General features: G+C 34.6%; 1 protein-coding gene across 3 annotated transcripts in view; it reads right to left on the bottom strand.

Moving 5' to 3' along the window:
* The window catches only part of LOC148950718 (tetratricopeptide repeat protein 27), a 71,497-nt gene that overhangs the window by 40,593 nt on the left and 17,424 nt on the right, over window positions 1-13,480 (bottom strand). For 2 of the 3 annotated variants that reach the window (XM_089092599.1, XM_089092597.1), the window contains exons 5-8: window positions 12,342-12,505; window positions 7,202-7,354; window positions 5,219-5,389; window positions 655-850 (exon numbers count right to left, since the gene is read on the bottom strand). In XM_089092599.1, the coding sequence (XP_088948725.1) occupies window positions 655-850; window positions 5,219-5,389; window positions 7,202-7,354; window positions 12,342-12,505 (684 nt within the window). The remainder of the gene's footprint in view (window positions 1-654; window positions 851-5,218; window positions 5,390-7,201; window positions 7,355-12,341; window positions 12,506-13,480) is intronic. The other variant, XM_089092598.1, reaches the window with a different exon arrangement.

Here is a 13,480-nt window from a genome sequence, read left to right as displayed (position 1 = left end):
TATAAATTAACACAAATAAAAATAGCACCACTACCCCTCAAGCCCCCTAAAGACTAGAGTGGCATTTACACTATGATGAAAAAGATACTCATTTCAAAGAATTTGTTTTTACTTTCCACACCATCAACAACAACAATAAATAAAAGTGTTAATGAAGTTTGCAACAGAGAAAAAAATAAATTCTTATGGTAGCATCAAGGTATTAATTTCGTATGGTATCAATGATTATCGCTTACGGTAAAATACAAAAGTCATTTGCGACTTTCAGTTCACTTTCGCTATTTTAATAGGAGATTTTTACGTCAATACTTTTCCTTTTAATTCCGTTGCGTTGAAAAATGAGAAAATTCGATACCTTAATAGAACTTGAAAAATTTACTGTATCTTTGGAGGCAATTTGTTTAATTTTCTGAAGCAATTTTTGAGTCAGTTACTCAAAAATTCACGATTATCTAAATATAATGATTTGTAACAAAGAAATGAAATTCCTAGAAGTTTGAGCAGCTTTAAATTTTGCAATGAAAATGAAAAGAGATCAACTGTTTAAATACAGTTATTTTATTTGTTAAATTTCAATCTTATATAAGTAAATCAAATTGGAAACCAATATATATTTTTATTTTACTCTCCAAACTTTATCTCTTTTGTACTTACCCTGTCCTAAAATGATTGAAATTTCCAACACCTCCTTTAAAGACTTCGAATTCCGTTCCCAATTAATCTCTTGGATAGAGTATCTATTTGCTTTCTGAATAAGTTGTGCAGCTTTTTCAAGGTCATCCAAATTTTTGGCTGACCCAGCAAGCACTAGCTTACAATATAGCAACCACAGTTGACCGTTCGTTGGTACCTACAAAAACAACCAGAAACTACTTCACATTCAAATGATATAAAAAGGCTTTTGCAGAGACAAACGCAGCTTAAATACACAAAATTTATTCGGTATACACACAATTTGGAAAAATTTATTTATCCAAATTTGGAAGAACAAGAAGATATCCTTTACAATCGGGTTAAGGGTATTAAAAGTAATGGTAAAGACACTTGTCAAGTATGGTCCAGAACCGTGTATGCTTCAAAGAGTCGAAGAAGATACAAGATTTTTAACAGGGTAACTGCTAAGGATAGTTTAGTTACTCGTTCGAACGACTGAACAATAAGCACAGGGTAGTATCCAGGTTTTTTTTCGGGGGGGGGGGGACAAACTTTTTAAACTCATCAAAAAAAAATTTATGTTCATTTTTGTTACGTCTTTACGAGTCGGACAAACATTTTGGGAGGGGTTCTAACCCCTAACCGCCCCCCCCCTGGACACAGCCTTGATTGAGCAATAGGCTATACAGAAAATGGAAATCGCCGTCATTGTCTAAGAATATAATGAAAGAATGGTTAAGATGGCTAAGTAAAGTTTTAGGGATGAAAAGATAGGGGGGGTAATTAAAAAACGTATCAAAACTTTGTTCATTTTCGTTACGCTTTTACGAGTCTGACAAACATTTCGGGAGGGGTTCAAACCCCCTAGCCCCTCCTGGATACGACCTTGATTAAGCCATAGGTTATACAGAAATTGAAATTAGCTGCCATTGTCTAAGAATATAATGAAAGAAAGGTTAAGATGGCTAGGTCAAGTCTTAGGTATGAAAAGATGATAAATTGCAAAAGATTTCACTTTTTTGGCAAATCTGGCTGGGGCTAAGCAGGAGTTAGGAAGTCCATGAGTGGCGTGGGAAGAGATTTAGAGAAACAGATTTAAAGAAAACAAGAAAATAGGATGGAGCGAAGAGTTAAGCTCTGAAAAGAGTGGGGTAGAGGAAGAGCATATTTAGCTGTGCTATCATGAGCTCGTGATATTAAGAGCTGAAACAGTAGCTATGTAGGAAGTTGCTTGCCAGCATGGACTCAGAGTTGTCATTTTCTTTTCTCCTTTTAAGCAAGAACTCATCATGTTCAGTTTAATCAGGCTTCCGAATACATCTAGTGAATATTAATAAGTTATATAGAGCCTCTACAAGCTTTTCGTGTGGGACCCCTGCCCCCAAGAAGTATTTCGAGTGTGTGTTTGGTTGCCATGCCCCTTTTTTGAAAACACTAATTCCCAGATTAAACATAAAATTATTTCTACCTAATCGTTTGTCAAGTACATAACCTGGCAATCAAACTAAAACATAATTCAATGCACACTCCATTTAAGTAGCACTAGTTATTCAGTATAGACATATTTAATGTAATATGACGCAACTGTCAGGAAACTACTTATGTACTTGTTTTAAAGAAGAGGTGGGGACAAACTTGGCTACTACCGCAATTTTCTGCATAAGCCTGGAATAATTTATATTGTATTTCTTGTTATTTTTAGGTGAGTATTTATCAATTGCTTCTTTTTCTCTGTTTTACTTCGATTACCGTTATTTTTGCCACAAACAAGAGCACATCGTTTTTGATAGTTTAAATTAAACAATATATATACAATATACAATCCTCCTATATATATATATATATATATATATATATATATATATATATATATATATTTATACATATATATATATATATATATATATATATATATATATATATATATATATATATTATTGTATATATATATACTGTGGTATATATAGCGACACGGACTGTTGGAAGGACCGTAGGTCTACTTTAGTCCTCCAGCAAGACAGATTAAAAATGCTTGCGCAATTCTGTGTGCTTCTTAATAATACTATTTGAAAATATTTGCATGATTTAGGTTCAGACAAGATGCAGTATGGCAAGTCTTTTACTGGAAGTTTGTCGGAGGGAGAACCAATTCTCTCATCTTTATATCTATCGCTCATTTTATATCAATAAAATTAAATGTATTTAATTTTGTACTAGTTTCCCCTTAAAATAAATTCCTTGGCACCTTCCTATCCTGCTTCCAGAAACGCGTTACGGTCAGTTATATGCTTCTCGTAGTACTTATTCAGTTTTTTTAATCATTAAGTTTTACTGGGTTAAAATTAATCAGGAAAAAGCGGGGATGGGTGGGAGATTCCTCTTTTAAACTCTAAGGCATTTAGGCATTGCATAAGCACCATCATTCAGTTTATACTATCGTGTTGCGGAAGTAACAGTTTGATTTTTCCCTACTTTTCTTTCCGTTTTCTTCTGTCTCTGATTTTGGTTGATTAGAAAACAGATGAAAAGCCTATAAACTCCAAGGTTTTTGCAGAAAGTGTGGCCTTTGGCCGGACTGATGGATTTGACCTTACATTTTGGAAAGCTGTGCATGATTCTTGCCTGAGCAAAAAATTATACTTTCCATGGGCGCCCATAAGGGGGCAGCCCCCCCGCTGGCTGAATGATGCTGCCTTAGTTTTATATTTTTGTTCCGAGATTTCTATTATATAGCATTAGAAGTGCCAATTAGACCCGATTTGCCCTCCCCCCTGGACTTCAGCTTATGGGCGCCCATGATACTTTCCACTTCTTCTTAAGCAAGAGCCTACAGCATTAGAACTAAAGTGGAATTTTACAGTCTACGTAATAAAAACTATAAGGTATTGATCCATCAGGCATCCGTCTTTTTGCTTCTGAGTGAAAAGCTTCGCTTGAGAAGGTACGCTATCAAATAACAGTTCAGAATTGAAGTTACACTAAAATATAAAAGAACCTAAGGTGGATGACGATTCCCTGGCCCCAACGTCAGAATAATTTCTTAGGATTTGGAACAGAAAATATCTACTACTAATAGCAACTCACCACAGCACCAAGCCGCCTGAGGCAAACACAGCTACGCAAACAAAGTTTTAATAACTGTAACTTTGAAATAAAAGTTAAATGACTAATACTAATCGTCATTAGCAGATTCAAATTCTAAGCTTTTAATCTAAGTGTACATTTTTGTTCACTCATTCAATGATACGTATGCCGTATTCAACTTTTTCAAATGGCTGTGAAGCTTTGAAATTACTATTACCACTGTTACTATTAAATTACTATTTACCGCATTTACTTTATTACTATATTACTATTAAATTACTATCAGTGTATTCTATCATGAGGATGTATAGTATTAAGGAAAATGTTCCAACAGTAAATCTATTATTCGCAAGTTCCTTGATTTGTTTTGGGGTTGGCGTTGCGGCGATTTTTGAGGTTTTTGAGGTATGACAGTTTCTAACAAGTAAACTGTATAAACAGTGAATAATACTAAATAGATACCCAAAGCCCCTATGAAGAGGCACAGGTTATGATAGTCCCTTAATTTTAATATTAATCAACACTTGATTAAATAAACTTTCAAGAGATCATTCAGGTATCTTTTTGAGAAAAAGTAGACACAAACCAGATAATGATTTTAGTCAATGATTCAATGATTGAATAGTCATTGAAATTGACTATTGATTTGATGGAAATTGACTATTCAATGATTGCATGTCATTCATCAATGACTATTTAAAGAGACTAGCTACTGAAGGACTGAAATTGGCTATTCAATGAATAGTCAATTTCAATGATTTAGTCAATGATTTTAGTCAATTTTTGAATTAATGTTAAATTTTAAATTTCAGACCAGCAATGGCAGTCTCAATTGGACTAATGAAACATAAACTATATTTAATTTTTATTATATTTTATTATGTTTTAACAATATTATACTTTATTATATATTAAACTATATTTTATTATATTTATAATTATTTTTTCGTTTATGCAGAAGTTGTTTTATAATCCAAAAATAGTTTTAAAGATTTTCCAGAAGCAAACTTTGCTAGGTTGTCCTACTGGAGTAATTATTGTCCAGAGGAATAAATAGCAATGCGATCAATTTACAGCATTCAGATCGTTTTAGATTCTAAAGTTGAAATGTGAAGGTTATAAAAAAAAAACAGTTTTTTTCTGAATTAACGCGATATTTAATGCTGTTAAGGAGCTTAAACTGTAAAATTGCCGACTTTGTGCGGCTAAATCCTTAAAAAAAGAAGTAAAACCTGACAAAAAGATATGAGTGAAATAGAAACAAATTATGACATTATAAATTTAAAAAAGTCATAGATTTATAAAAAGGACTCAAACGGGCCTTGGGTCTACAGGACCTCGCGGCACATACTTTAAGACACCTAGAGATCAGAAAATTTATCAACAATTAAATGACGAAGAATAAATTAAATGTTAATAACTAAAATATTGTTAAAATAAACTAAAAGAGTTAAAATAAAATCGCTAAAATGCTGTTTACCTGAGCTGTAAGATGCCCAAAGAGTTTGAGGGCTTGACTTTTGTATTTTATCGAAGGATTCCCACTATTGTCCTCTAAATTCTCGTCAATAGCCTGAACTAATACATTAAGTATTTCAATATCAACGTGCTTTCCTCGAAGATCAAGAACTCGATTGTACGCAAATATGACCTATATACATATAAATATATATAATAAAAGCAAAAACAACGATAAAGTGATTTAATGTTTAATATATATATATATATATATATATATATATATATATATATATATATATATATATATATATATATATATATATATATATATATATATATAAATATATATATATACAAGGCCGTATCCGGGGGGATTAGGGGGTTTGAATCCCTCCCCCTCCCCCGATATGTTTGTCCGACTCGCGAAAACGTAACAAAAATGAATATAAACAATTTTTTTGCGTTATTAAGTCTTTCTTTTTACCCCACCCCCTAAAAAATTCCTCTTGTAAATTTTCGTCTTACTTTGACCTATTACAACTACAGAACTGCAGAAACATAGCATACACGAAGCTTGGACAGGGAACATAAACCTTACGGTAAGTTTCAATTAGAATCGGTGTAGGCACAAGAGTTGTAAGACGCTCGTCAACATAACCCAGGGACTGCTTTCCATCCATCTTGGTAAGTCTTGGTATGTCTCAGCAGATAAGCTGTAGCAGAACACCGTAGTAACGTACAGTAATTAAAAGAGTTTCAAGTCTGATTTTCAAGGTGTTCAGAGATCAGCAGTATTGAAGTGGATTGGCTTGAAGGGCAGAAGTCTAGCGAGAAATAACCGCCCTTGAGGATGATAAAAATAAAGCTGAGCCATATGTGGTGATGAATATACCTGACTATATCGCTGAATTATACAGATTATACAGCAGCCCAATAGCATGTATGAGGTGAAATTCTCAGCTGACCTTAATTATCATCATTATACAATCTCTTCTTTACCACTTCTGGCCTTTAGTAAGCACAAATCAAACGTAAAAAGAGGTAAAAATACAAAAAGTTAATAAAAGGAAATTCACTTTTTTTACAATTCTTGCATTTTTCTTTCTTGAAAATTTCCAACTTTCTTGAAAAATTACAAACAACTTCCATGGCGTCTTTTGCCTACAACAGGCATTTACATGAACAAAACTGCCAAACGAGACTCCTAATTTAGAAACAAAATTTGAAGAATCAACACCTAGGAAATTTAATTTAAGAGATACAAACTATTGAATTAGAAAAAAAATAAAAAGGAAATTTAAAGAATTGCGCCAGTAAATGGCAGCCTAATGAAATTGACAACAATTAATTGTTAGAAATGGTGGAAACAAAATGACACCTAAACAGGGAAACGATAAGTTACCCTACTTACCAATGCAAGAATTACATTTCAGACCATAGACAATTATCTAGTATCTTGTATAACAAGGTCTTGTAGCCTATTATAATACTAGATTTTTGGGGGGAAATACCGATCACAAGAACATACCCAAATATCTTAGCATTTCAGACAGTAGGATAGCATAATGTTAAATGTATACTTTGAAATCTCTACAAATAAGGTCATTAAATAATGCCTTTTTTCCTCCTGAACTATAAGCCGATTTAGGACCTTGTAACTGAAAAAGTGTTAAGCAAAGATTATATTGATAAAGATGTATATAAGCCAAACTGTCAAAATCGTTACCAGCGAAAAAATATTCTTAAGAAATTTACCATTTAAACTTTGTTTAGTGTAAGCGTATTTTTGGTGTTGCCATTATAAGCGGTAGCAGGTCACAGGAAGTACCAAATGGCAAGATACCACACCAAGCATCTTTATGGAAAAAGATTGCAGTTTTATTCAGGGCACTTCTATTTTAGCTCATAGAATTAAAACAAAGGTCTAAACCAGGTCTTAACAAGCAATTCACAAAGGTTGACATAAACATACAGAAAATCATTTTCTCTTCTTCTTTCTTACCTCGTCAAAAGCCCCAAGGTCGGTAGTGACAGCCATATAATTGTCCCAAACTTTCCAATTTTCGTAATTTAATCGGGTGGCCTCCTGAAAGGCTTTGCAGGCTCGAGCCTTCTGGCCAAGCTTTACGTAGCACTTGGCCAGATTGTTCCATGCCTAAAACGTATCAAATTTAAAACACTTATAGGAGAAAATAACAGCTTCAGTGAAACAGTTTTTTGGACATAAACTTGAAAGTTTAAGGGTTTATCATCATAATTGGTTTAAAAAATAAGCCTACTGACGATAATTAGTGACTAAAATAAAGTGACTAAAGCTATTTACACACGGCAAGAGTACTCGGTATGCATTAACAAAGAATTAACCCGGAATATAGAAGGAATTTATGAATCACTTTTCCTGGAAATATGTTAACCTTCACGGAAGAAATTACAGTTGGAGAAGTATACCGCCCACCGGCAGGATCTGTTTCTTCATTCTTGGAATACTTAAGCCAAATATCGGATCATCTAGAGCAACAAGGGAATGAAGCTATCTTAATGGGGGACTTCAACATCAATCTTACTCTTCCTCTATCTTCCGGTGCGACAGATCTGCTTAGTATAATGTCTGCTTCGAATATATACCCCTCGACGACGACGGTAACAAGACCAGATAACGTTGCAAATATACTGAGAACATTTTTTGCAGAAGTGGGCAGAGAATCCGCAGATTCTGTTGGGAATTCTACAAAGAGTTTTAAAGATTACATTGATCCGGCATGAACTAAGGCCAAGGCAATGACACCTGTCTCTCCATCTGGAATTATGCAAATTGTACTGAATTTAAGAGGCAATTCGGCTTCTGGGTTCAACCGAGTACATACTAAAGTGCTAAAACCAGTTGCCGCTTCAATCATAGAGCCCCTTACTTACCTCATAAATTTTTCTCTGCATAAGGTCACTTTCCCAGAAGTAAAGAAAACTAGAATAATTCCACGGCATAAATGGGACTCCCGAGTTGACCTAGATAATTACAAATCTATTTCTATCCTCTCAGTTTTTTGAAAAGTAATTGAAAAAACTATGTAACAAAAGATACTACAGTTTCTGGGGAAGACAGAATTTCTTAATAATCACCAGTTAGGGTTAAGACCAGGGCACTCCACACAGGATGCACTAACGGCGTTAGGTTTATGGATAAACAAAGCTTTGGATTCTGGTCTACTACCTGCAGCGGTTCTGCTTGATACCAGGAAAGAATTTGATAGCATTTACCATTTAATTCTCCTCGGGAAACTGGAACATATAGGAATAAAAGGTGAAGCTCTGGATTGGTTCAGGTCATATCTGAGGGACCGCAGCATTTATTTGGGAGAAGATCCTGGAAACGATGTGCTCATTAACTGCGTTGTTCCCCAGGGCTCAATAATAGGACCATTACTTTTCGTGATCCATTTAAACGATCTGAGTCCAGTGCTGAACCCGGCGGAAACAAATATTCGCTGCTGTTACCTGTGCCAGGATGAAAACTCCTTCCAGTCCAAAGGTGAAGATGATGAGCTCGTGGCCTTTGCCGATGACACCACGCTTGGTTGCTGTGAAACGGATAAGACAACGCTTATGTCTAAACTGAGGGAGGTTCTGGAGGGAACGTATCTCTGGATGGATGCTAACCGACTTGTTATTAATGTTGAGAAGTTTTGCGTTCTATTTTTTTCCCGGGTTGGAAGTGTCCATCCGGAGATATGTGGTATCCAGACATCCAGAGGTGTGATTAGTCGGCCAGAAAAGCATTTTGCAATATACCTAGGAATTCTCCTCGATGAGAACCTATAATTCGTGCATCATATTCAAGCAGTAAAGTTGAAGCTATCCCGGAATTTGGGAATAATAAAAAAACTGAAAAGCGCTTTGCCGCAGAAAACGCTGGTCCTCCTGTACAACGCTCTTATAAAACCCCATTTACAGTATTGTGCAAAGATCTGGCAATCAAATCTTAAATTTCACATGCGAAAACTGAATTCAATTCATCAACGATGCCTGATATTAATTGGAAATAATGAAGAGTACTTGTCATTAGGGTCCCCGCATCAATTATCATGCTTGACCTTTGTGTTCAAGTTTTTAGCTGGAGAGCTGCCATCTGCGTTTAAAAGATTATTTCGACCTATTTGAGACCAGCATAATTTGCATACCTGATCATCATCAAACCTGCAATTACCCCTCACCCCGACCGTGCGATCAGATTTCGCTCCTAACGTATCTTGTGCAAAGATATGGAACCTGATCCCAGAAGAGCTGAGAGGTAAGAGCTCCCTCGCATCATTTAAAAAAAAGAGTAAAAAATCATTGAATAGCATTAAAAATGAATAGTTAATAATAATAATAATAAAAAAAAAAATAGAATTAAATGTAAGTAGTAAATTTAAATTACAAATGTATGATTTTTAAATATGACGGGGTGGTTTCCCCTGAGGGTAAGGAACGGGAAGGTAATAATTTTAGTTATTTGGTAAATGAGGGGTATGGTTGTGTCTGGGATTAGGAGCGGTGACCATTCTGCGTATTATGTTAAATTGTAATGATTTTGGTTCTCGGCGTCCAGGAATGGACTGAGTATTTTGATTATGTGTGATTTATTCTTTTCATTTGTTAATAAACCCATTGAACATTGAACATATATCTCAACTGTTCTGGTCCCTAAGGTAGAAGATACTTATCCACTTTTCAAGTTTCAGAAAAGCTGTCCTTCTCCTTCCTTATTCTGTCAAGTTCAATTTAAACATTTTATAGATTATTTTATATGAAATACTAAGGAAATACATATGTATATTTGTGAAATAATATATATGAAAAATTTTATTTCCATAAATTTAAATTCACCTCCACTCACAGCAATGATTGGGTGCTTCCTACGCGTTAAAACTGTTGTTGGTTGTAAGTATGTAAGTAATGTATTTCGTGTCGACTACAAAATTTAAATAATATTACACGGCATCGCTTACTCTGTTTATTCTTCATTTTTTTTGTGCATTTTTAGTCAAAAAAGTATCACCATGCTAAGCTGGTTGCTTCCTACAGAAATCTGGCTCATGACTATGCAATTATTACATCCACTTTTATCACCTTTCTTATAAAGGGTCTAATAAAAGTTTTCCTAAAATAACTAAGTATTTCCTTTTTCTCAAAAATTATATCCATAACTATTAGTAATTTATCTCTCATTTACGACGCTATCAGCACCACAGGCCTTAATATTTTTCAATCCTTTTAATACTGTCTCTAACCTCTCCTCGCAAGGCAAATCGTCCTTCACTTCCAAAGCGTCGAAATTTAATTAAATTCTTCTCTATATAGTTTCCTACGAATTTATCACGGTTTTACGCATTCTCAAAGTGTTCTCTCTATCTATCTTCGATATTTTCTTTATCGCTGATTGAGGTCCTGTTCCCATCTTTAAATGAGACAAGCCCAAACCGGCTACTTCGTCTCAATTTCTTAACATACCAATACAATGCTACCTTTCAGATCCCTGGGAACTTTAAACGTAGCCCCAATTTCACCTATCCTTAATTCACATTTTATTGCCTTCTCTACTTCCCTTACTTTCCTCTTATTTTCGTACGGTCTATCACTTAGGAACTTGTCCCTTCTCTCTTCTGTCAAGCTTAAATACGTTTTTCACTTTTATCCATAGCTGAGTTAATTACTTTCCTCCGCAAGACATCTTCTGCTACTTGGGAAACACATTTCGTAGAATTATTTTCTCCATCCTTTACACTGTCAAATTTCAAACACTACAGTTTCATATTCAACTGTTCATAGATAGTTCCTGTCAAATTCTCATTCTGGAGCCTCTCAACGTCGTAACTATCCGAAAGATAGTTAAGCCTCCTAAATTTCAGCTCCAAATTAACTCATAAGACTACTAGATGCTGATCTTGACTTTAACATCAATGACAGTGCTCCTCCTACATGCCCTATGGTAACGTATGAAACCAGCTAGTCTTCGATTTACTGTAACAGAATTAATTAGGATGGTCGTCTTACCACGACCTGAGTATCATGTTAACTAATGAGGCATTTTACGACTTAAGTCGTATTGGTTATATCTAGATTACCGTGTCTACACAACTGTAGCAGTCTTCTGCTCTTGCTGTTTTCCTTCGCTACACCAAATTTACCTAAGCTAGGATAATATATATATCCCTATTTGTAGCAACCTGGCGATTAAAATCTTCCTAATAGAAATACTATATTTCTACCAGGGATCACGTCTATTTGTTTCTGTAACCGTATTAAAAATTTGTCCGAGTCGCTACTATCTCGGTCAGTCAATTTTACGGGGCATATATCACTATGACTGATACCTTTGGTATCAGTCATAGTGATTTTTGCCCTTTTTGGTAATAAAATATGCAGCTTTTCATGTCACAATTTTAATATTATTTAAATTCTTGAAATTCTTACGGCCTCAAGAAAGGCAATGGATCCCAACAATGCAGATCAAAGGCTAATAACTTCTTCTCAAGTCTACTCAAAGCGCTTAAGCTGGCTTTGAGCCACACAGCAAGAACTCCCGGTTGAATGAATGGTTGCCTGAATAAATGTTTTGTGCCTGTCTTGGTTAGACTTCAACCCTTTGAATATTTATTTGTGTTTTAGCATTTTCAATCAATACATGAACCTTCAAATCAGACCTATTTAAACGCTCTAAAAATGCAAGGTTGACCTATTTTAAGTATAAATGTTCTTTTGCGTCTTTGAGGTTCTTTGACAATATCTCCTACAAAGAAGTAACTTTTATAAAGATATTACCTTTATTAAACAGTAAATTTCAAAGATTTAGGACATCAAGTCATATTTGTTCACGTGGAATGTTTTTGATCTATTTCTTTCCTTCCACCCAACCCTCCATCTCAAAAATCATCTCCCCTCTACCTCTTAACGGTCAAAATAGGGCACCTTGCAAACAGTAAATTACTTGATTCAGCAAAACTTCAAGGAACGTCAAACCATCAACAAAATTATTCTTTAAAGCTTAATTTTCCATGTAAAAATAGGTTTTCCTACAGGTTTTTCTAACCGGCCCTTATGAAGAATGTTTTCTTTAGAGCCTATTAATGCTCAACACATTAGCATACGATATAAAAGATTGCCACCTCAAAATTGTCTGAGTCAATGAGACAGTAATGACGGTAGGCGGCAGCCGATTCTTCCCAAGACTCAAGTTCCAGAGTGATATATGCAAGTCTTAGCCACACTGGCCCTTGTAAACTGTTAACTTCTAGCGATAACTTGAAATGAGCTATGGCTTCTTCAAACTAAAACAAAACAAAAAAAAAACAATTAAGATTAAATTTTGATACTGCAGCAATTGATAGCTAAATGACATGTCATTTACGTCACAAAAGAATTAGGAATTGTACAATGGGCAAGCACAACTGACGAATTTTTTTACAATATGTGAATATAATAAAAAAAAAACTATACATGCAAAAAACGCATAATTTATATGTGAAAAAATATACTTACACCTGCACACAGAGGGATTTATTTTTTTTCCTGGAATTGGTCCGAACTTCTCTTCTTCTCGATCACAGCAATTACAAAGTATCACTCAACGCCCCTGCTAGTGTATACAAGTACTAAACAGTTGCATGGGGCGTCCCGGCTTAGAAAAGTGGGTTCAAATTTAGTGTCAGCCCTAGTTTTACTATGAAGGAGTGAATCAAAACATTTTTGGTATTTTACAACAGAAAATGTTTTTTCTGCTTTTTCTTTTTCCAAACGCTTTTTCTTTCTTAAATATACAAATCGCTTTTTCAAGTATGTTAAAAGTAAGCTTTTTAAAAACATGATCTTTCAATTCTTAAAATAAGGGACTACATTAAAGACGTCGCAACACTCTGTCTTTGGGGGGGGGGAGGAGAAACAAATTCAATGAGATGCGAAGAATACACAAATTACCAAGAAAAAGATTGGGAAACTCAAAGAAATCTGGTTGTTTCGTCGGGCAGGATTGTTCCAAAGCCCTTACCCTGCTAGGTGCCTCAACTTTAGATCAGACGAATGACAGCCTGAATTTTATGTTGTTAAAATTGTATCATACTTTTATTTTTGTTTCGTTTCATCTAGTTGATGAAACTAAACTAAAATATAAAAAGGGTATATGTTCTTTTTTACTACACCGATGTTTTTGAACGCACAGAAAAATATCTATATATCTAAAAGAAAAATAATTAGGGACAATCACGTGAGTTTCCAAGGAGTGAGGTATAAAGAGGGTCCCAAGTTTAAG

The sequence above is a fragment of the Artemia sp. Qi Xiang Cuo genome, chromosome 7, assembly GCF_049724085.1.
Source record: "Artemia sp. Qi Xiang Cuo chromosome 7, ASM4972408v1, whole genome shotgun sequence".
Taxonomy (NCBI): Eukaryota; Metazoa; Arthropoda; class Branchiopoda; order Anostraca; family Artemiidae; genus Artemia; species Artemia sp. Qi Xiang Cuo.
Note: the sequence above shows the minus strand (reverse complement) of the source record. Positions and strands in the feature narration are given on the sequence as shown.